Genomic DNA, 24,664 nt, shown 5'->3' on the forward strand with positions numbered 1-24,664 from the left:
GTGAGCTGCCAGACTCTTATTTACCTGGATATCACGACTGAAAGAGAGAAGACTAAGCTGATTTTTTTTCATAGAGCTGAGGGGTCCTGATGGACTCTCTACATGCTTGCCTGGTTTCCCAGCGGCCAGACAATAATGAGGATGAGGACTACAGTCTATGGCCATGGGACGGGTGCCTACTTCACCACCATTATTGGTGTACTGTATGCTCAGGAAGTATCGGCATGCCCAACCCTATTACTCAGAACTTTGAGGTTAATGAGGAGGTTGTGCAATAGGAAAGGGCCAGTGGGAAACAGTGGACACAAGTCAGTCCTTAGTAAATGAAGTCCTTTGATTTCCAACTTTGTCAAGCCTGTCAGAAAAAGTGTACAAGATGGTGCACAGAGTAAAGGTTCCCATTGTCTATTTCTTGTTCTCTCGTTTGATCCATTTATTCATACCCTCAATAAATATTTTTAAACACCTATGAGGTATCAGTATCAGGCACTATGATGACCAGAGTGGATATAGCAGAAACAAAACAAAATCCCTGTCCTTGAGTAGTGTACAATCAAGTATTAAGACCTGGTCCCAGCTCTCAGAATTACGCCATTGTTTGAGTTGGTTGGCAGAAAAGAAGGGGCAACTGAGGAGGTTGGGAGACATTAAGCAAAGAGATCATCTCCTTCTCTGGGATATCAACAGGAATTTCCAAGATGTCAGAGGAAAAATCTAACAGCTCTTGCTGCTGGTGCACCTCCTGTGGCCCAATGGTTCTTCTCATCACCTTTAAAACCTCTAAGCACACTTAACCTCAATTTTGCTTTGGAATCCTTCAGAATTGCTGAGAAGTCCAGGATATCCCTTTGGAAATGCAATCCTCAGGGTGTTTATTCTCTAAGCCAGGAAGTGCCAAGGAATAAAGAGTAAAATATCTTCCCTACAGGTTTACCTGAGTTGCTGTTTCAATCAATGAAAGTAGCAGATATAAAGGCAAGTTTCATTTTGTCCTATTTTGAATGGTCTGCATTTAATTCTATTAAAAAAGCAAAAGTTTCTGGACCTATTTCTATGGATGCTGGTCAGAGTCAATGGGTTTTATTTTTTTGTTTTGGATTGTTTATTTTTATTTTTATATTAGTTCACAGTTAGCCAGATAACCATGTAAATAAATCACACCCACTACCTTGAGTCTCTATTATTTAAAGAACTCTTGCAAAATTTGGCTCAAATCTCAGTCTTAGAAATCTCTATTTCTGGATTCTTTGATCATCTATTCATGAAAGAGAAGCTGTGCCAAATGACTAGGCTATTAAACATCTTTTAATATGCCAGACCTTCTTCAACAAATCAAAGATATGAAGGTTCACCCAGACAAAAAGTTGGCTTTCAGATCACTGGCTTCTTCAGACAGCCTCGATGAGTGAGTTGATACTACTCTTTTGATTCACTTCTTGGCTTCTCACACATACCTGTCATCCAGCCAAAAGTGACCTGATGCTCATATTAATGAAAGAAAGCAAACAACATTTTTTTTTCTTATTTGCCCTGAAGAAAAACCTCAGTCTTGATGGAACCCCAGATTAATACCAAAATCAACCTGGTGAACATTAGGATGCAAAGGCAAACCTTATTTACAGAGGAAAGCCTGGCTGCTTAAATACCCAGTAGAGTAGAATCCTTCTTAGAAGTTGTGAAATAATTCTGTACTGTGTATTGCCAAATTATGGCATATTATTGCCATAATTTGGCATATTGTTGCCATAATTTGGCAATAAAATAGTGAAAATATATTTAAATCTAACACAATAATATAAAGTTGAAAAACAAATTATCAAGAATTTATCAATCACAGTTCAGTATTTTACAGTACTGTCAATCAAGAAAAACTTAAATACATTTTTATAAACTGGGCAAAGCAAAAGCTATATTAGGAATATATAATTACATGCTATTCAATCTATGTACACAAATAAAAATATACTTATATGCATATGCATATAAAACCTTGATTATCATATTTTGGATGCTTCTGTTTCTAAGTAAATTTATGAAGTTTTGCTTGATTTGATGCTTAGCCCCTCGCTTTTCCCAATTACCCTTAAAGTCAAGTTTTCAGATATATGGATGTACTAGAACACTCATTTAGTACCTAGACAAGCACATACAACTGAGTTTCTAGTTCAGGATAAATAACCTTACTGTCAAGGACTGTTAAAATTATAACAGACAGAAAGTTACAAAACTTGGATTCTGATCTTGGTTTCATAAGGAGAGGCCTTGGGGGCATTTTTCTTTTAATCCTTTGGGTGGATGGGGGGGTCTGTTTGCTCAACTGTAAGATGACTTTTGGTATGAGGATAGAGGTACATTCCATTAATTTGGGATACCATGAAAACATAGTCTAGCCCCATTCTTGTATGCAAAGAAGTTAATGTTTTCTGCATTGATGTTGAATCCTTATTGGGAACAAGTTATCCATCTAGCAATAATCTTTAACGGCTACGCAATATATGACACTACCAAATGACTCTAAGCACTCATTTAATATTGATATGGGACTACTAATACCATACACAGTATGTATCAAAGAATGGTTATGAGGTCTAAGTGTGTTAATAAGTGCCATGTACTTAGAAAGTCTGGCACATAATGAGTATTCAATTTTAGCAACAATGATGATGACTTCTATTACCACTACCAGTATAGCCTGGCTCTGGGCTAGAATAAAAATTCAAACAGCCATGGGCTGTGCCCCTGTGGAACTTAGTTAGTATATGGGTACAAACCAGTCTGCCAAGCCAGTCAAGGCACACAAATCTAAGATATGGGACTGGGACTGTGGTGCCAGGAAAGCATGTGGCTGTCTGGAGGGGGTAGTGGCAACAACACTCCAGCACGTTGTTGCCCCATGGTTGCCAAATCTTGTTTTTCAAGAGAACTTAGAAATTGGGTTATTCTCTGAAATCTACCAACTTGTAAACACTGATATTGAATGTCAATTAAATAAAACAAACATGGTGACGATTGCACAACACTCCTATAATTAATGCCATTGAACTCTACACTGAAAAATGGTTAAAATGGTAAACTTCATGGTATATAATGTTATCACAATGAAAAAATTAAAAACAAAACAAAACAAATGCTTTCTGGGCTAAAAGCAACCGAAGGTCAGATGGTTCATGGAGCTGCCAGTTTATAACTGCTGGACCTGCTGACTGTAATAGCCCCAATTCCCTGGTTTTGAGGGGCAGCCTGAACCCAATGTCAACAACAATTATTTGTCAGTTTATCTTTACTTCTTGGCTTCTCCATCATATGCACAGAATTTATATAAGCTGGGAGTTTGAAGGGGCAGCACTGAACGTTAGGGACTATCTGTATAATGAAACAGGCTAGACTAGGACTGCGGGAGGAGGTAGACTGGACTGGCTGGACCTGTATGAAGACAGGGGTTAGACAATTACCTTATGTCAGAGAACACAAGGACACTGTAGAGCACAGATAGGTGAAGAGTTTAACACAATTTATTTTATGCTTAAATAATCGACTAGGTCATCCAGTGTGTGTGGTTTTTTTCATACATATGTCATTAGAGCTATGTGTCAATGAATGCTGATTTTATATGAATATAATCAACAAATTAAAGAATTTCACCAAAACCCAAATAAAAATGCCCTTTAAAACACAGCAGCCTTATTAACCTAATATGACATTGCTAGAGTGGTTACAAATGATTGGCTTACTGAAAGGTGTCTACATTTTATAGCCAGTACACGGTACAGTAATAATTTTACAGCGTGCTGCCATTCTACCAGCTAAGTATTTCTGTTCAGTCCATTTTAAACACCCCCAACTGGGGCCTCTTCTGAGCACCATCCACCTCTAAAGCGGCAAGCATTACCCCCTTTTAAGCACTAACAGATAGCGCCCCCCTCCCCCAAAGCAACTACTGTATAGGATTTTTTTTTTCTTTTTAGGTCATTTCATTGAAAAATTGGCAATAGCAACAAATATTAGATGAAGGGCTTTGTGTTTACAGATAAAATCTTCTGTGTTGCAGTATACTGAAGTGTTTGCAAAATTGGAAAAGATTTAATCAAAATAAGGTGATACACATGCATCAAAATATTAGTATCTGAAGAAAAAAATTTTCACAGAACTACAGAATTCCCTCATTTGGGGAATTATTTAAATTTGCAGCAGATTTTAAAGATTTGTTTTTTTTAAAATCAAGCTAGCAGTTTTGCATATACAAACATTACAACTGCTAATATACAAGAATCAGTGAAGGACCCCTCCCAAACCCCTCCCTCCTCTTCTAGGGCAAAGTCACTTGAAACCCCTATTATGTTAAATGTGTTTTTAATATTCTGTTTGTGTTCTAAGAGGCAGTGCCTTATCCACATTTATTCTATTCTTCTGTTAGAATTTACACAGTGTTATTATTTACAGCAAAACTACCGATGTTTTAAAAAAGAAACAAATAGTGTTTATACCCTGACAGTTTGGGTCCGAGAAAAATAAGGCGAGCTGTTGTGGATTTAGTAATTTTAGTGTTCTCTGTGATTTGATCATTCCATCAACTTCTGTCCCTTCTGGAGGCAGGAATGTCTTCCTTTTGTAGATGACACCAAATTACTTGAGATAAACTATTAACAGCATGGCTTCTTGTATATACACTGCATTGCTAATTGCACACGTGCCAATCCTGGGAATGAAAGTGAATTTCCATGCTCTGTAAATTGGCTCATGCTAAATGAAAATGTGGGTGGTTTCCTTTTTCTTTTTGCATAAAAAAAAATCATGCGGTTAATGTGTGGAAGCAGCAAACACACACACCCTTCTCCATGAATTTTTACTTCGTGCTGACATTTCTTCCATGAATTTCTCAATACTGGCAGTAAAAACACATGATCCTGTGGAAAGACAATAACAGGTAGTGAGTTTAGCTTGCTTTCTCTCCTTTTCTTTCTTTTTTTTTTCTTTCAGTAGGAGAACTTGCCTAAGCATTCTTTGCCATTCAACAGAAAAACCTCAGAGATTGGAACCCTGTTTTCTAACGGGGTGGTTTACCATTATTTTTTTCACCGAGGCTATCTGCTGATGCCTCTGAGGACGAGGTACTGAGGTGTACTGGAAAGCAATCTGAAGGCAGTGACTTTTTCTAGGTGTCCCTGTGGCCTCCAGATGACCCTAATGAATTTATGGTTTTAGGGATCTAGTTGGAAAGACCAGCTTCTACTTCAGTCTCTGGTGCTGATGTCACCTACTTGGGCAAGCCATATATAGCCTTTAGGCCTCAGTCTTGTCATTTGTAAAATAAGCTACAGCAGATACTCTCAGATTTCTGGCAACATTAAAATGTCAGACACCGGTGGTTCTCATGGGCTTAAAAGGTCAGGGACATGGAGTCAGGATAGAACATCTCAGTCATTTCTGTATATTTTATTGGCCCTCACCCAAAAGCTAATCTTTCAAAAAGGGGAAACAGTGTCATTATTTCATTACTAAGAAATTGCTTTTCCATATGATAATTAAAAATAAAGACTCCCATTTCCTACCATTGCAAAGCATACTTTCCCTTCCCCTGCCCCCCATGTCATGAGTGAGATGAATTAATTTTACTTGAGCTTTTTTATGGAGCCTCCACCAAGAATGTCTTGTCCTGTGAAATGATACCTGCAGAAAGTACCAGTTTTACAGCCAGTGTTAATGTGTCAAAATAAATCAACATTCCTCAGCATAGTCTTTCGTATTTTCTTGTAGTACTATTCTTGGTACAAACTCTTTCTCTAAAAAACAAAGTTCTTCCTACATGTAATCCTCCTGGCTCAGTGTGAAAAGGTGACAAATGCTTGAATGCTTGCCTGAGAACAAGAGCACAGCCCCTATAGAAAACTCAAGTAAGATAAGAACATTTTAGGTACAACCCTGTTCACTCAAATGTAAGCTACAGACTATTTTTGCAGGTCTAGGAGAACCTTTAGAATTGTTTCTGTCGGGGCTGTTTCCCAGGGACCTTGAGATCTGTTACCCCTGAGGATTCATTGTTTTTATATGGATCACCCAGGACATCTTGGCTTTTATGAATATGTCGGTATACTTCCTCTATCCCACTATGGTTCTGGCTTCCATTTTTGTATTAAAAGTGCTACTGACCTCCATGCCCAGGTCACTAAATCTTAAAACCAAGAACCAGGAAAGTATCAATTCCTGCTGGGCTGATTTCAACACCTGCTGTCCTGTGACTCTGCAGAAGTACCAGAGAAGGAACGTAACACATCTGGGCAGATCATGTCCCAGAAGGTGCCTGAGAGATCAGGATTTTCTCACTACTTTTGCCACTTAATCCCAGTCTTCCAGGCACCAGGCTCCTTAGGTGGTCCTATGATAATGTTACCACAATGTTCTCCCTCTCTGTTTCCTTAAAGGCTCCCCAGCATTTTTTCTCTTGTTGAACTACTTGTTTTCATTTTTTACAGCTTTATTGACATAATTTACATACCATAAAATTCACCTAATGTAAACATATGGTTTAACAATTTTTAGTAAATTTATATAGAAATATAATCATCACCACAATCCAGTTAAACTTTGTTTTGCTTCACCTCTTCCCCAAAAATCAATAAACCAATCCAACCTCCCAGGTTAATTTTGTAATAAAAAGTAAGGCCCTTTTCTTAGCACCTCAATGTAAGCAAACCTTACTGTCTAGAAAAGTGGCTATGTGACTGTAATTTTTAAAAATCCTACTAATTATGCTCATTCATATTTTGATGAGTATGATTTGGGTGATGGTTTAAAAATAAAGGGGGAGGGGGAGAGTTCCCCTTTAATTGCCCAAATAAATGTCTTTTATTCTTGGTCATGCAATCAGGGTATGTTGGCCCCCACCACTTGGGGTACAGGAAGGTCATTTGTTGAACAAAAGACTTTGAACAAGTAGAGTGTTGCACAAAAAACATGAGTATAACAGACTTATCGTCTGTTATAAAATATTGACATTTTGTATATACTGTGATGAAAGCACCATCTGATTGGACAGTGGGAAGCAGAAGCCATCAAGAAGACATTTCAGAAATAGAATTTTGAATCATCTTTCCTTTCTGAGTTTTGGTAATGGATATTAGATAGAAACATTTGCATGCTTTTCAAACCCAAAGGTAGGAGAACCCAACTCACAAAACCAATTTAGACAACAATGATTCCTTTTAAGCCATTTCACTATATATATATATATATATATAGTATATTTATTTTAAGAAACATTTTTAAATATAGAAAAGCACAGCTATTCAATGGATTTTCATGGCAGTTAATATTTCATGGATGAATGCTGTACTTTTCCATACTGCATCTTCAAGACAGGTGTATATTCAAGTGTAAAACCAACCTTTCCTTTATATCCAGGGACATACCAGTATATTTTAGTCAGAAATAAAGGTCAAGTGTCAGAGGGACTTATTCCTGGAACAAAGGTCTAAGTGTTATTCTAGACCTGTTGCCTCAGTTGCCAGAGATGGGTTGGGCATGAGCACCTCCAGGCATCACTAGGCCCTTTGAAAATAATCCCTAGGTTATTTTTAAGTCTCTATTTTGTGCCCTGGTTTCCTGACTCTTCTCCTTTTCCTTGATCTTCTGTATTGCAATCAGAAAATTTTCCTAAAGCCTTTTTAAAATCTTGTTATTTTTTCACCACTCTCCACCAAAAAGAAATTTTTTACAATTGCCAGTGGTTCTCAAATTTGGGTGCACATTAGAATTACCTGGGAGAAAAATTTAAAATCCCAATCCCCAGGCTACATCCCAGACAAATTTAGTAAGAGTTTCTGGGGGTGAGACTCAGCATCAAAATTTTCTAAAACCCCTTAGATGATTGTGCAATGTCCAACCAAGTTGAAGAGCCAGTGATGTGTTCAAACAGTTCCTCTTAAAATTTAATGTGCGTATGAATCACCTGGGGAATCTTAAAATGTGGATTTTGATGAAGTAGGTTAGGGGTGAGACCTAAAATTCTGTATTCCTAACAGACTGACAGGTGATGCTGATACTGCTGGCCCGTTGACCACACTTGGAGGATACAGAGGATACACACTACATGCCAGTCATCAACTACATACATTGTGTTCCAAGTTCTTTGCTCATGACTTTGTATTTGCCTATACCTCCCGCCCTACTCTTCATCCATCGAAATTCTCTCTACCCCTCAGTGATGCTTCAAATACCATCTCCTTGAAAGTGCAGTTTCTGATCTCCCCAATGAGATCCACCTTTGCAGGTTAACTCGAGTATTACTCATCTTTAAAGACTTGGCTCGATCATGACTTAACATAAGCTTTCCCCATGCCACGCCCCTATGAGAACACAGGGTATTCTTTAGTTCTTCCTTTCTCTCTCTCTCCTCATCCCTCTTTACCTTTCTCTTTCTTCTCTTCTTCTTTCTAATTAGACAAGTTATAGAACTAAGAACACTTCTTTCATTAAGCATGAATTCTAACGACTTTATGCCAGTATAATCAACTACAGGAAGTTTTAAAATAATTCCCAATTCAGGTTGATTTGTTCTTCAATTAATAACAATAAATGGGCTGTTTCAAGTTTGTGTCTTTTCTATTGAATTGTGATTTAAAAAGGCTGGAGGTCACAGGGCCAGTACAAAAAAAGGAAAATACTAGGAAAGCATAGATTCATATTTTGGCAGTGAAAGAAACATGTAACAACACTAATAAAATAAAACCTCATAACTAATATGCCAGTGTTCTCAAGTGTTTTACATGGGTTAACTCATTTAATCCTAGTAATAATGAAGTACTATTTCCTCCATTTTAGAGATAAGGAAATAGATGCACAGAGCTATTAAACAAGGTTATGCAATCAGTACACAGTGAAGCCAGAACTGGAAGCCAAGCCACCTGACTCTAGAACCCATGCTTGTAAACTCAAGGCAAGGTTTTTGGTTCATTAGGACTTTAAGTGTTGAAAAAAAAAAAACACAACAAGAAAAATACTACATAAAGACATATCTACTCCAAATGAATTCTGGGAAGAAGTTCTGGAGGGCAGGACCCTGAGACTGGAGTGAAGCAATTCGGGCCTTAACTCTCTGACTTCCTGGCAGCAGAATCAGGAGCTCTAGGTTGAAATCTAGCCCTGTCTAACTGCAACCTCCAGGATTTTGCTCTCTCTCAGTTTCTGTTCATTCATTCCTTAGTGAAGAGGAAAGAATACCTGCCTCACTTATGTCCCAGTCTACTATGAGAAATAAGTGATATGAAGTGAAATTGCTCTGAAGAGTACACCTCCATCACATGTACAGGATTTAATTTCACCTGCCGTACCAACTTCTCCCACTGTTTTATTTTAGCATCCCAGGCTGCTGCTGCTTAGTCCACTGGCCTCTTTTATCAGGGGTTTTCAAGGAGTTGGTTTTGGCTCTCTTCTTGCCTCTTTTATTATTAGTAATAATAGCTGACACTTACTGAGTGCTTACTATGGGCTTGCTGGCCATGATTTTAAGCAATTTATGTGTGTGTATTAATTAGTTTAATTCTCACAACTCTGAGATGTTACTATTTTTATCCTAACAAAGGTGAGGAAATTAAGGCACAGAAGTTAATAGCTAGTAAAGTTACATAGCTAGTAAAGTTCCTGTCAGTTTCATCCACTCAGGCCACTTCAATTCTCACTGTTATCCTAAAGACAACCACGCTTAAATCTCAAGCCCGGGCATATATTCCAAACTGCTGACAAATATTCAAAAGGCCCAGTTTTATACCAAGTCTATCTCAAACCCTAAGTTTGTTTTTGAAGTATTAGGTCCTATATTTTTGTTAATGATTACATGTAACTAGTTTCCAAAGCTAGCAACTCTGATGTCATGTTTAACTCTCCGATGGCTTTTTTTCTGAAATGTTCCTCAAATTTGCCCTCTCCGTTCCATTCTCTCTGCCCCAGTCTGGCCTTCAACCATGTCTCCTAAGCAAGGGTCTTTTGTTCAAACTCTCTCCTCCACTACCTCCCCTACTACTACTACTACTGATAAGGTTAACAAATCACATTTGATCACATTGTTCTACTATAATACTTCCAGTGGTACCCCTACTGTCTCCAGGATAGAGGCCAAACTCCTGAGCATAACACGTATGATCTTCTATACTTCCCTGTTTCAAAATCCTATTCTTCAAAAGCCAATTCAAATGTTCACCTCCAAAAAGTTTTGCAGGATCTCCTCTGTTGGAGTTATTATAATTAATTTTCCAGTGTAAGTTCCTAGCATTTTGTTTATATCATTTTAAACAGGATAGTTCGATTTGTGTTACTTATGATCATATTTGCATCTTGGACTAGACTTAAAGTTACAGTGGTCAGGTGTTCACTCGAATGAGTAGCAGGCACTTAGGATAATGTCTTAAAGTTTATACTTTCCCTGCTACTTATGCAGTGTGTATCACAAAATTATCCTATCTACCAATAGGAAGTAAAATGGACTACAAATGTGTGTGGTCACCTATTCACAGAAGCTGGTCAGTTGATATGAATTCTGTTATAGGAAAGTCTCTTATTCACCGATATTGAACTACATGGGTTAAAATATTTTAAGTTAAAACCAAACAAATGCACAAGAGGGCCGAGGCTGAATATTGCAGGCAATTTTAGACTGGAATAGGGTCTACAGAAGAGCTCAGACTCTAACAGAAGAAATAAAGGAGGATGGTAGTTGGAGCTCTCAAAGAAGAGTCAGAGGCAACTTTATAGGCTCTAGTTCTCCTCATAATGTTGTTTCTTAAGGCTCATCTTGAACCCCTTCCCTGCTTACAACTTTCTCCCTAGGTAATCACATCTATTCTCTGTGTTCCATACCCATCTCTATAGTGATGAATCTCACATGTTTATGTGTCCAGCCCCAGCATCTCCTCAAAGCTCCAGATTTATTGAACATTAATACTTGGATGTTTCATAAGTATCTCATACTCAGCAAGTCCAAGCTTAAATACCTGATATTCCTAAAACTTGTTCCTCTTCTATTTCTGCTCTTTCTCTATACCAAGTTGCTTAAGCCTGAAACCCAAAAGTCATTCTTAACCCTTCTTTTTCACTCCACTCCCAAGCCAATCCTTCACATGCTATTGAATTTCCTAAAAGCACTTCCCAAGTTCTCACCTAATCCACCAGTGTAGCCTATTGCACTACGACAATAACCTCCTAACTGCTCATCTTAATTTATTCATGTTCCCCTCCAATCCATTTTCTACACTCCAAATGGTGTGCTCTTAAAAAAAACACCAGGTCAGGCTCTTACTTAAAATCCTCAAAAGGCTTTAAATTCCATTTAGAATGAAATTAAATTAGAACTCATCCATAATAGTCTTACCTCATAGCAATGTTTTGAAGATTACATGAGGAAATGTATGTAAAGATCTTACCCTAGGGCTGGCATCTAGTAATCATTTGATAAAAGATGACTTTTATTATTCATAAATAATTTTAGAGACAGCTTAGTGTGATAAACAGCCTAGGCCAAGTATCTATAATTTTGATTTCAACCTGTATCACTACCCATAATAAGCTGCGTGATAGTATACACATCAACTGACCTCTCCAAGCCTTAGCATTCTCATCTGTAAGAGGTCCAAACAAAATTGGCCTAACCTGCCTCAAGACTTGTTTCAAGAATTAACTTAGACAAAAAAAGTAAAAGCACTTAAAAACTGTAAATCACTATATACCATAGTGATAAATCTTTATCACTACAATTTTTCCCTATAAGAAAGACAAAGCTTGTTGTTATTTTAAGCCATCATTAGCTTTTCCTTACATTAAAAATAGAATGGCTATGACTCGATATTAAAGAAAAGCAGATGCAGAGTTCATAAAGCTCAATATTCAGCTTCTTCTAAAATGGAAAATAAAAATTTTGATGTCACCATCTGAGACTCACTGAAATTCAACTTGTTCAGTTGTTCTGTATTTAAAAAAAAAAAAGGCAGCCAGCAGGGCTATAAAAACATTCAGTGTATTTGTAAATTGATTTTTCCTGAGCACATATTCAATGTTATGGAATTCCAGGCAGTTTTCTTGGACTCACTTTCTGAGTTTATTTATGGAAGGTAAACACTACTCTGGAGTAGAAATTGAGACTTGAAGTAAAATCACTTATTTCTTTCCATCTGACAAATCATTAATTCTGCTTTTTGCTCAAGTTGTAATCACATTCATATGAATTCTTCAACCCAAGTTTCTGAGTGGTGTAGTCCGTGAGTAAAGATTCTGATAACTCCTTTACAGGGTGGATTATTTATAATTTTTAAGCCTCTTGTATATTTAGTGACCAAGTCATTTTTATATTAATGTACTCTAAAAGACCCTGGAAGCATAGTGCTCCTAAATCTTTTGGTGCCATTTATTCACAGATAATAGGTATATGTCACTAGAGAAAAATGGCTCAGCTGGTATAGGTGACCTTTTTGATTCTTTCCCATATGGAGTGTGGGTCTATGATTGAATAGATTGCTAACGCTGACTGAACTCTCTTATAATTTCATTTATCACTTAAAATTAACTAGACTAATTCAATAGAACAAACTCATGCTCAGTGTTTTATTAGTCTGCTAAATATGTAGGTTTTTCAGCAGTAGGACACGTATAATCACTGGGTTCATTCTAGATATTGCTACACTGAAGTTACTCTTAATTTTCTTATCTCTCACCCTTCTCATCCAATAAATAAGCAAGCTGTGCCAATATCTCTTGCTGCAGTCCGCCTCTCACCATATTCACTGTCAAAGACCACATCTGTTAAGTCTCTTAACAGGCTTTCTGTTCATTCATTCTTGCCCCCTCAAATCGTTCTGTGGCCCACAGCTGTGGGGAGTGATGCAGAACTTAAACTGCATCATATTCCACCACTGTCTAAAAACCTTCAATGGTCTTCCGTTGCTTTTAGGATAAACACCATAACCCTTAGAGAGGCTTGTGAGGCCTAGATGTTGTTTCCTGCCTCTCCAGACATGCTGGCAAATCTCTCCTACCAGCCACACTGACCTGTTCTCATGGTTCCCCTCTTTCTATGTCTTCTCACTTCCTGGCCTTTGCATAAGGTTATTGTTTATGCCTAGATGGCTACATACCCCACACATCATCAAATTCCCCACTTCTTTCCCACCTCATTGCTATTTGTCCTTTAACTCAGCTTAAATACTACTTTATCAAGGAAAACCTTGCATTCCACCTCAGACCTGGGTCAAATCTCCAGTTAGCATGGTTGAGAGTGTGGACTCTGGAGGCAGCCTGCTAGGGTTTTCATCCTACATCTGCCACTTTTTTAACTTAATTGACCATGGACAATTTATGTAATCTCTTTGGGCCCTATCCAAGAGGGCTGGTTGTGAGAATTAAATGTAAAACATATATAAAACATGTGGAAGGAGTCTGTATAGTAAATATTATTTCCAGAACACTGCAGTTCTTAGTAGTTTTCCCAATGTCATTAAGAATTGATGTGATTGGTTAGTTACCATTAAATCTCCAAAAGGAAGCTCACTGAAGGCAAGTGCCATGCTAATGCTGTTTACCAATGAAGTCCCAGGACCTATGCTGAGAGCCTCAGAGAAAGGAAGTGAAATAAATCTTTGAGTGAATAAATAAAAGAATGATAAGGTTTTAGCAGGGGTGGGGGAATGATTAAGAACTTATCTGGGCTTTAGTTACCTCACGTATAAAATTAGGGACAATGAAACCAGATGATTTCTTAGTTCCTTACCTCAGCACTACAAATTCTGGAATTCTGATAATTGGAGAAGATCAGCTCTACTGAAATGAAAAATGGAATCTATATGCTCTATGTTACTTTGACCAATGGAGTTAAAAGGACTATTGATGAGCAACCCTAAATAAGTGACCTGCTTTATCTTACAAACTTACACAGTACTTTTCAAAAATTCTTATCTGCTCTCTCACCCCAAATAGCCTTTCTTATGGTGGATATGTAGAAACAGAACAAGAAAAAATTTAGAAAGTAATGCTAAAAGAAAATATCTTGAATTGTAATGAAAAGTCTAGACTATATAAACAACACTCACAAAACATTTAACTTCAAAAACAACAACAGCAAAACAGAATTACCAGTAACTTTTATTTAAATTGCTTTGGTTTATAAAAAGTATTATATAGGGATTTCAGTCATTTAATTTAAACTTGGCAACTGCTATATTTCAACTGAATCATATTCTCAGATACTATTCTGCTAAAATGTGAAAGGCTGGATCAATAAAAATCTCAGAGTGCACTTTTAAGAATGATTTGTTGCTAAATAGTCTTCCTGTTCGATTGTAAAAGGCTGTCCTAATGAACATTTGCTGTTAGAGAAGAGGGGATTCAAAAATCATTTTTCACATTTGCTACTGCAAACATCATTTACATTTAAATTCCTGACTAATGTATGAGGAGAACGTTTATGGGCTGTGAACTAGAATCACATTGTAGTGCATGGATGCATGCATACATAAACATAAAAAGAGCCCAAACTACTTAATGTTAGATTTTCAAAACTGGACTTCAGTGAAAGAGAGAGGAAGGAGAAGATTTGAATCACTTGTTTAGTGGCAACTTAGAAGTTTCACAGGAATTAAAGTCCTACTGTTGTTGACATGAGCACACTTATCACCTTGACTGATGGTTCACTGTTATGAGTGGTTCTTCTTTTCCACATGCCGGATTTCTTTCTTTGTCTTCACCTTATAACCTTCTCCCTGCTTAAAAGGAATGTACACATTCAGATTTCAAGGCGAAAGGGTTTTAGCTATGCAGCAATTCTCATTTCGGTCCCCTGAGGCTGGATTAGGGTAAGTGAAAAGCAGTTTAAAGCATTTTGACATTTCATATCCAAAAATACACGCAATCTATTTGGCTTAACCACTCAATTTAGCATCATCAAGGCAAAAGTGCAGAGAAAGCACTATCAAAATGAAGACAATAAAACTGATTTCATTATAATTCAGTAGGTTAGTGATAAATCAGAAAAAATGGGCAGCCTGTCCATTTCCTATCAAAGGAATCATCACTCATGCCCTCAAGGCACTCAAATCCCAATTTTTAAAAAAATCAGTAAATTATAATTTATGATTTTTAAAGCCAGAATATAAGTGATGTGATACAGTGAGATGAAATTTCTCAGAAAAGCACTAATCAAGAACTAAACCATTGAGATGCTCTTGATTTGAGGAGCATTTTTAAAATTTAAGTTGAGGAATTACCAACCTCATCCTCTCACCCCTGGACTAAGCACGCATTTCTATTCCATAATATAAGACCTCTCTTCACTTCCCTGAAGAGAGACACTTCCCTGAGAGCAAAGGTGTTGCTCAGATACTCCGTTTTTACCCTCTTCTAATGGAAAACACTGTATCCTTTCCAATTTTCTAGTTTAGTCTGAGAAATTTTCAGTTCACTTCCTTATGTAAATATAGACCATTGAAGCTTCCATTTTTTAAAAAATAGAATAAAGGTCTGAAAAAAGGAAAGAAATAAAAAAATAACCAGATGTTTACTCTGGGAAGTGGGAATTCATTTGATGAGTTATAATGCTCAGTAATGAGTTTGGTTCTCTTACTGGCACACTGGAAATGGGCTGTTATAGAACTCCTCAGGTAAGAATGGCAAAATTCAGATTTTCCCACAGAATATACGGAAAGGCTAAGTTTAGAGATTTGATTTAAAGATCTTGAATTGAGGCTTCTAATGTTTAAACCCAACGTTTTCGCTCTAAAGAACGCTCTCTCAGTGTCGGGGGCAGGCACCTGGCTGGAAGCAAAGCACTGGGTAGAGGATGGGCATCAGTGGAGTTAAGAGGACTTTAGAACTGCCATGTGCTAATCCCCAGAAATGAACTAATCTCCATGAAAACTATAAAGAATTAAAAAACATTAAAAAATGTTAAGTATTTTCCTTGGACCCTTATTAGCAAATGCACAACACGTCAAAACAGCAAACACTTTATTTAGCCTGCCACACTGCAGATGCCAGCCTGTTAGCAGCATTTTCTAGGGAGTTCACAAAGCTTTTATCCTCTACTGTCTCCTGGGCAGTCCCTTTCCATTACCACATCATCATGTTTTCTCTCTTGTGGGATAACAATCCGTCTTATTACTTTCCGAGTGATCTGTAGGAAGCAATAGTGAGAAGCAGAGATTTTTCTTTTTTTTTTCTATTTCAAGAGGCGATACTATAGCAAATCAATAGTGATGTTTTTAATGCAGAAAATCTAAGTTTCAAGAGAAGCATGAAATCCCAATGATGATTACTTTTCTGGTGATGAGGTTCCCTTCTTCATCAGTAAATTGTTCTTCTGTGACAGATTCACCAGGAATGTTTTTTGCTTCCTCGCCCTAAAGGATGTGGCATAGAGATTAGCAACATACTAGATGAACAGATCTCCACACCACTCCATACACCACACATATGCTCTGTGGAATTTTAGAAAAAGAAGCTATAAATTCTACTTGCTAGTCCAGCACAAGGGGGAAAGGCAGACTCCACTAATGGTTATTTAGCAATCAATAGCATTCAGAAAATTAAACCCACGTACATACAAAAAAGATAGTTAGCAACAAATTCCAAGAAGGAAGAATTTGAAAATGTATACATATAGAATGGAGTTATACACTTGATGTACAAACTAAAAGGTTTCATTTGTTTAAAAAAATGTAACCAAAGTTTAGAGCTCTAATTAGATCATCTTGCTTCGAGCACAGTGTTTCTTCATTACTCCTGCCAAATCTCCAGAGGGAGATTTTTTGTGGGTTGAGTTTTGACTGATTTGAAATAAGATTGTGCCTTAGCTGCAGCATTATATTTGTCACCCTTTGTTAGTTTCATTTAAAATTATATTCACTAAGGACAATATATACAGTTTTACAGGGCTGCAAGTGAGTTGAGGGTACAGAGGAAATCATAACTTTTCCCAAGCCTTTTTAAGGTCTTAAATAAATGAGAATACCAATGTCTGATGAAGTACCAAGTTTAAGAGTACTACCTTCAAGTGAAGATGTCTTATGGTTTTATACACTAATTATCTAATCTCCATTGCCACAGGCAAAAAATCAGTACCAAAGGAATTCAAGATTATATCTTTCAATTAGTGACCGGTACCTGGTTTGGAAAGGGGAAACTGTCAAAGTCTTTCTCTGGCAAGTTTAAAAAATAGAATACATTCTTAACTCTCCATGGTGGGCTTATATTTTCCTGCTCAGAAGCAGCTTGATGGATTTAGATGGTGCCTTAATATCTTTCTACTAGCTCTATGATTGTATAATTTAAAAAAACAAACACTCAGAGGGCAAAAATAGGGCTATGTCTACAATACACTACCTTCTTCACTAATATTCAACTATGGTTTTGTGCCATTTATAATTTTGGGGGATAAGGCAAACACTTTGAATGCAGAATAGTATTCCAGGGACCTACTGACCTGTTAGTCACACTGTTGAAAAGGTACCCTAGATAATTCTACAGTCCATTGTACACCTGTGATTTTTCTAGGAAAAATGGCAGATCACAAAGAAGACAGCTATATATCTGGGAGAGCTAAGATTTCTCACTCAACATGTTATTGATATGGAAAAGGTGGAGGCTCTGATAATTCTGTCAGTGCCAGCTAATGGTGAAAAAAGTCTCTTTTGTTACAACCAGTAGAAAGGCAGTTCTGCTTTACAATGATAAAGACTAAAATACTATCTTGTTTTGCTAGCAAAAGTCTGTTTTCATTCTTTTTTTTTTCTTTTTACAAAATAAGTGACTTTATATTCATAACGGATTATGGACTTTTAGGTATGACAAGGGTGGTACATATGAGTCATTTTACCTCATTCTGGTATAATGGGACCAAAATAAAAGAAGGTTTTTCTTGCTGCTTGTGTTTAGTTCACTCTGAATCTTGCTTTGACTAGTTTCAACTAGCACAGTTAAGAAGAAATTAGAAAAACATAGAGTTATCATGCCAGAATGCACTAAAATTTGCAACAGGTTTTTTTGGGAGGACTTATATTTCCTATGTTGGGTTCATATATTTGAGAAAAATACAATTTTACTTTATTTTTAAAGCAAAGGAATAAGAAGAGCTGAAAAGTCAAAATGTCATGAAAAGTTACACTATAATATAAACATGAATGAGTGAAATGTTTTGGGGCCAACTTGAAAATATTCATCTCTTTGGGTGGTAGATAATTCAAAAGTTCCAAGGAAATCCAGCAACATAAAATTCTGTTGGATATGTCATTGGATCCAATTTTGGTGAAAGATGACAGTTAACTTTAAAATTGTCAAGACAGTCCCTAAAAGGAATGTGAAATAGACATATTTAAAAACATAGTGAATATATACAAGGAGATTGATTTGTATTACTAGCCTTAAAAAAACAAAGTCCACATATAAATAACAAGATGTATAGGTTGTTGAGAACTACTTTGCTATGTAGGCATTTTAACTGTTTCATATAGACTCTGAGTCTGTAGAATTCAAGGTAAAGATATATCTCTTTTTCTTAAATGGTTATTATTGCTTTCATAAGGCCAATATAAATTGTCTGCTATTGTAGAAACTCATTAAATTGGGGGGGTTGATTACATAGAAGTGGATTAAAAGACAGTAAGAATTAATGAAATACGTTTGTTTTAAAATTCATACATCTTTAATTCTGTCAAATGGCGTAATAAACTAGACTAAGTGTTATCAAGGAAACATCTCTGAGGCCTCTCTTTAATGAAAGAGAACAATCTAGTTTGTTTCTAAAGTTCTTGAATAGTTTGTCCTTCTAGGTAAACAAAATTTCCACCCCAAGTCTTGTTGATACCCTTATTTTTGGAAACTTCCTCCCTTTTTTCCCCGTCTCAAAGGAAAATTATAGCATATATGGTGTCAAATTATTACCTCTTAATCTCTTCATTATCACCTTAATGAAAACTACTTCTTTTTAGACCCCTGTTGAAAACATTACATTTTGAATTTTTGCATATGAAAGAACAATGTGAAATGCACTAACTTGTCTTTATGTAGACAGTATGAAAATATGAGCTTTTCAAAAATGAGATGGATGTGATATATGTACTCACCACACAAAGTATCTGCCAGTAGAAGAATGGGGCTGATCTAGATTTATACAGACATCAAAATATATCCACCATATATTAAGTGCAAAGAGCAAGTAACTACTAAGCAATATTTACAGTATAACCCATTTTTATATTCTAAGAACCCACTAGCTGGGGATGCGTGGGCAAATGTACTGTATATATGGTTATAATGTATTTAAAAACAAATCTGATGTGTGTGAATAGTGGTGGTTACAGTTATTGCTTTTGGGAAATGGAATGAGCCAGTAGAACTTCATATTCTTCTGTATTGCCTGATTTTGGGAAAACATATGTACACACTTATTTAGAAAGCCAGTATAAAATTTCAAAAATAGAAATAAGAATACAATTGAACTACATGGTAAAAACTCAGTTATTTGAGTCTTACCAACACTTTGCAGTAGTTTGGCTAGTTGGCTTAAAGTTTTTTCCATTGCAATTACTGGATTTGCTAAACAAATCATGTAAACAAGTGCTAAGGACTGATTAATATATTTAAATTGCTTCCAAGCATTTGAAACTACTATGACATTATTAAACCATATAGAAATAAATGAATATGCTGATAACATTTAAAAGTCTCAAAACAAATGGGGGAATTTGTTAGTTTGACTTATTCCATATGGATTTGAAAATATTAAATACTTTAGACAAAACTTCTTTTAAAATGAAGGAATCCACATATAAAATTAAAGACAGAAAAATCATAGGATTATAATTTCACCCCATTTATTATAAAATTTGAAAGGCCTAGAAGACATGTTTTCTCGGATGTGTGGTAATGAGATCCTGGACACAGCTATTACTTCCCGTAGAAGCTGCTTTCTGACCATAACTCATTTTGGGAGGGAGGGATGGAACCACCCCTAAGTAGTTCTCAGCTCTGAGATTGTGTGTGCTAGGGGAATTATTATGGCAAACAGTATAAATTTGCTGGTAGAGTTCAGGGTTGGAAAGCCTCCATAAAGCAGGTTCTGGACCTAAAACATAGAGTTTCCAGGAATGACAGCCTAATGCTGCCCTCTTTTATGCCACTGGAAAGGACTGAATAGCAAATGCCTGACTTAGTCTAGGGAAAGAGATTCCTTTTTTTTTTTTCATCCTAAAAAAGAAAGAACATAGAACTGTGGAAAAGGCAGGTATAGAGGTCCAGGGATTGGGTTCTGGTCCCAGAGCTGCTACTCTCCACCTGTGTGACTTTGGATAAATCAACTCCTCTCCAAACCTTGGTTTTGTCATGTAGGAAAACAACTGATTTTAGTCTCAGTGACCCATTTTGGTCCTAAATTCTCATTTTACGTATTTGACAGAGATGGTTTGTGTATAATATATACTGTAAATGATTGCCATTCTCTGAGCTTTTCTTCTACCTTTAAAAAATACCAACATTTGGAGAAAAGAGAAAAGCAACTGGAGTGTCATTATTTTCTACCGCCCACAACTCTACAGAAAAACATTAACCAGAAATAACACTATATATGTAATTTATGATTTTTACAGCTTCTACTAATTATAATTAGATATTCTTCAGCTTTCAGTTTCTCAGTCATACATAAAAGATGGTTTTCCAAAACTTGTTTGAGTGATTCTCTTGTTTATACAATCTTCTCCCCAGTTATAAAACCCATTCTCTGATTCTACTCAGTGAATCTCCCTAAAATTACACCAAAGTCAAGAAGTAGGCAGTTGGCTTCATGTTACTCAAATGTGGCCAGTCTCGAAGCCAAACTCAGCATGTAAATGCAATGCCTTCCCCCCAGCGTGGGACATGACACCCGGGGATGAGCCTCCCTGGCAACGAGGGACCACTATCAACTACCAACTGATGATGCAACTGGAAAATGACCTTATACGGAAGGTTCAATGCGGATCAGCAGAATATCCATGTCTACATAAAATAACATGACTTTAAAATGCTGTTTGACCTAAAGTAAGGGGGAAATGGAAAGGAGAAATGAGTTTATATGGCTACGAGTTTCTAAAAAAGAGTCTGGAGGCTGGCAGAAGGTTTGCCCTCATGCACAACTGAGCAGAGTCAGAGAGACAGATAAAGCAGATACAACCCCCAGATATTGGTTCCTTTGAGGGCTAAAGAGACCCATGGGAGTTATGGTCATGGCCGATGGGGTTAACTACCAGGGCAGATGGCCCCTCTTTGGAAATGGTGTTTATGTGTGATGAATCTGGACTCAGATGGGATCTCCCTTCATAAGACTTTCATGCTAATGTGCTGGAGGTGCAGTTAATGTTGGGGTTTAAGATATATTTAGGGGATTTGAATCTCTGGACTGACAATGTGATAGCCAGATCCTGAGCCTCAACAGACTCCAGCACCTACAATCTGATTTATTGGACTTACCACACTCAGCTAAGATGGAGGTGAAGAAGGACAACCACCACACCATGGAGCCTAGAGTGATTACAACTGAAAATGGGAGGATTGCATCCAGCATCCAGGTGGAATCTGAGCCTCCTCTTGACATAAAGGTGCAATGGACACAACCAATCCAGTGTCCACATAGAAGAGGTGGCATTGGATTGGGAAAAGTGGACATAATGGACAAAGGGTATGGGGAAAGGCAGGAAGAGATGAGAGGTGGAAGCGTCTTCGGGACATGGAGCTGCCCTGGATGGTGCTTCAGAGGTAATCACCGGACACTGTAAATCCTCACAGGGCCTACATGATGGAATAGAGGAGAGTATGGGCCATGATGTGAACCAATGTATATGAGGTGCAGAGGTGCCCAAAGATGTACTTACCAAATCCAATGGATGTGTCATGATGATGGGAACGAGTGTTGTTGGGGGGGGGGGAGAGGGGGGGTGGGGGGGTGGGGTTGAATGGGACCTCACATATATATTTTTAATGTAATATTATTACAAAGTCAATAAAAAATAAAAAAATTAATAAAAAAAAAAAAAAAAAAAAAAAAAAAAAAGAAGTAGGCAGTTGGATAGATTACAGGCTCCTTTGTTTTATGAAACCTATAACATCATAGAGAGCATTTTGATCTTTTAAACTTAAGTTCTTGATAAATATGTTAATATATATAAGTAATCACATATTAAACTCAAATACATCAATAACTCACTCTAATAAAATTACTTAAAAGCTAAAAAGAATTACTTTACAGCTAACTTGCTCGTACATGTCTAGAATTTGAGGAGGCCAAAAGAAATGCCCTCATCTACTGGAGAGTTTGGACATTTTTATTGTTTTGTTTTTGGCTTCGTCAGAGAAAAAATTATTTATTCTTTACCACTCTCCCCCACTTTTTTGGGCAGGATTAATCAGTTTACTTTTTTCTGTCCTTTATAAAGAAAGATCAACTTCTATTTTGGGCTGCTATTACAAAGGAATAAGGTAGATTTGGATGCAATATGAATATGGCATATATTGAGCATAAAAAAGCTAGTCACAAAACAATATTCCTGATTTGCTTTTTAAAAAAGATGTTTCACTTTAAAATATAATTTTTTGAAGATATTGATTATGGTAATAGCAAAGCCTGAGTAAAGATTATGGCTTTAACAACTTTAGAAAAACAAAATTGTGTTTTGCTCCCAATCCCAAGGAACATGTGAGAGGTGACTGATTATGAGTATTATATAAATTATATTTTAACTACCTGTGAATATGTTAGATACCAATAAGTAATCTACCTTGCCTAAGTGGAATTTTCAAAGAGATTCATGCTTTATTTTGTAAGCACCGTATTGTGCTTAGGGTTGATCTGGAGGTAACAAAAGTTTGTCTTTAGACAGACTTACTGTCTTTTCTTATGTTTCCAGAGTCTCAGAAAAAAACTACTAGAGCAGATGAAAGTGCAAGCAGCAGCAGGATTAAGATGTTCTGGGCACCTAAGCCAATTTCTCTGCTTTTTGTAGGGTCAGGGTCTCCTGACACTTTAGGATTGGATGACAAATTTGATAAATGGTTTCTCAACAGAAATTTTCCTTCCTTTTTTTCTCTCCAGAGAAACCAAGCCAACCAAGGAGCTTAAAGTTATTTAGATCATATTTTCAAAGACTAGCGCATTGAAAAATGGTTTTTTAGTTTCCCGCATGTAATTATTCTAACATCAAGAATGATGCTTCTATAGAGAGGGTGGTGAAGACATGCACTAGACTGCACAAAGCATTCTTCTGGACCTAGCCATGCATAAAACCAGGCCACTTGAAGAAATCAGGAAGATTTATTCATAGTTTTCACCTGTGTTGTAGCAAGGGGGAATTGTATTTTTCAGGTCCAGTAAACATTGCTTCCTATGCTTGAAAATACAGCTTGATATTCTTTTGTACATTAGTCAAGTTAACAATTTATTACAGGGGAATGTATAAATGAGTCTAACTCTGTTACACTGGGGAGCATAAATTCCAAAGTAAGGCCCACTGACAGGATGCCGAATTCCTGAACTGTCTCCCCTGATTATAGTTTCTGGATGTCTCAGTATCCCTCAGAAGCCCCGCTATTTGAGGCACTGTTTACTGCAGCATTCAAAGAGATCTTGCTGAGACTTGCATAAGTATATCCTCTTGAATGACCTCCCAACTACCTTGAAATCTCTTAGCCATAAAAACTCATTTGTATTTACCATTTCCCCCTTTTGGTCAAGGTCTTTTTCCAGATGAATTGCTAGTTGGTGCTTGGTAATAATCCCTTGGTGCCAGGATGGCTCATCCCAGGAGTCATGGCCCATACTGGGAGGAAGGTAGTGTGTTTATATGCTGAGTTTGGCTTAGAGAGAAGCCATATTTGAGCAACACGGAGGCTTTCAGGAGGTAACTCTTAGGCAGTATATAACACTAGGCTAAGTTTCAATTTCACAAGAAAAGGTTTCCAGTGTAACGGAGTTAGACTTATTTATAGATTCTCTACATATGGCTCTTCTGCCCCTTTTATTTGAACCCATAATTAGCACTATACTTAATAAATATATATCCCAGAGACTTAAATCTTTGGTCCGTCCATGTGCCAGCTGAGCATGACTTTCAGCAGAGTTGCAACATCTACTCTCCAGGTTCATTGGACTTACCCGGGACAACTAACAAGGAGATGATGATGGACAATGCCCATCCCAAGGAACACAGAGTGTCTGCAACTGCAAGCAACATAGTTCCATCCATCTGTTCCATAGGATCTAAGCCCCTCTCAATTAGAAGGACAGTGGTCATCACCATCCCCAAATCCTCAAGATGGGGAAATGAATAATAAAGTAGACATTATTATTCTACTATAGACTTCTTATTAGTGTAGCAATGGAAGAACTCTTATCATTGGTATAAAGGCAGTGGCCACCAGAGATCCTGAGGCATGGGAAAGGGAAGAATAGGTGTAAAATGGGGGCATTTTTGGGGACACTGGAGTTGTCCTGCTTGACATTGCAGTGATGGATACAAGACATTGTATATTTTGTCATAACCTACAAAATTGTGCGGGACAGAGTATAAACTATAATGTAAATTGTACTCCATGGTTAGTAGCAATGCTTCAATATGTGTTCATCAATTGTAACAAATGTATCACACTAATAAAGGATGTTGTTAATGTA

General features: G+C 37.0%; 1 protein-coding gene across 3 annotated transcripts in view; it reads right to left on the reverse strand.

Moving 5' to 3' along the window:
* Nucleotides 1-3,490: 3,490 nt before the first annotated feature.
* ANK3 (ankyrin 3) overlaps nucleotides 3,491-24,664 on the reverse strand; it is a 345,711-nt gene continuing 324,537 nt past the window's right edge. For all 3 annotated transcript variants that reach the window (XM_058298890.2, XM_058298891.2, XM_071215805.1), the window contains 2 exons: nucleotides 14,651-14,738; nucleotides 3,491-4,904 (listed from right to left, as the gene is read on the reverse strand). In XM_058298890.2, the coding sequence (XP_058154873.1) occupies nucleotides 14,670-14,738 (69 nt within the window). In that variant the 3' untranslated portion in view covers nucleotides 3,491-4,904; nucleotides 14,651-14,669. The remainder of the gene's footprint in view (nucleotides 4,905-14,650; nucleotides 14,739-24,664) is intronic.

Source organism: Dasypus novemcinctus, chromosome 6, assembly GCF_030445035.2.
Source record: "Dasypus novemcinctus isolate mDasNov1 chromosome 6, mDasNov1.1.hap2, whole genome shotgun sequence".
NCBI classification, from domain to species: Eukaryota; Metazoa; Chordata; class Mammalia; order Cingulata; family Dasypodidae; genus Dasypus; species Dasypus novemcinctus.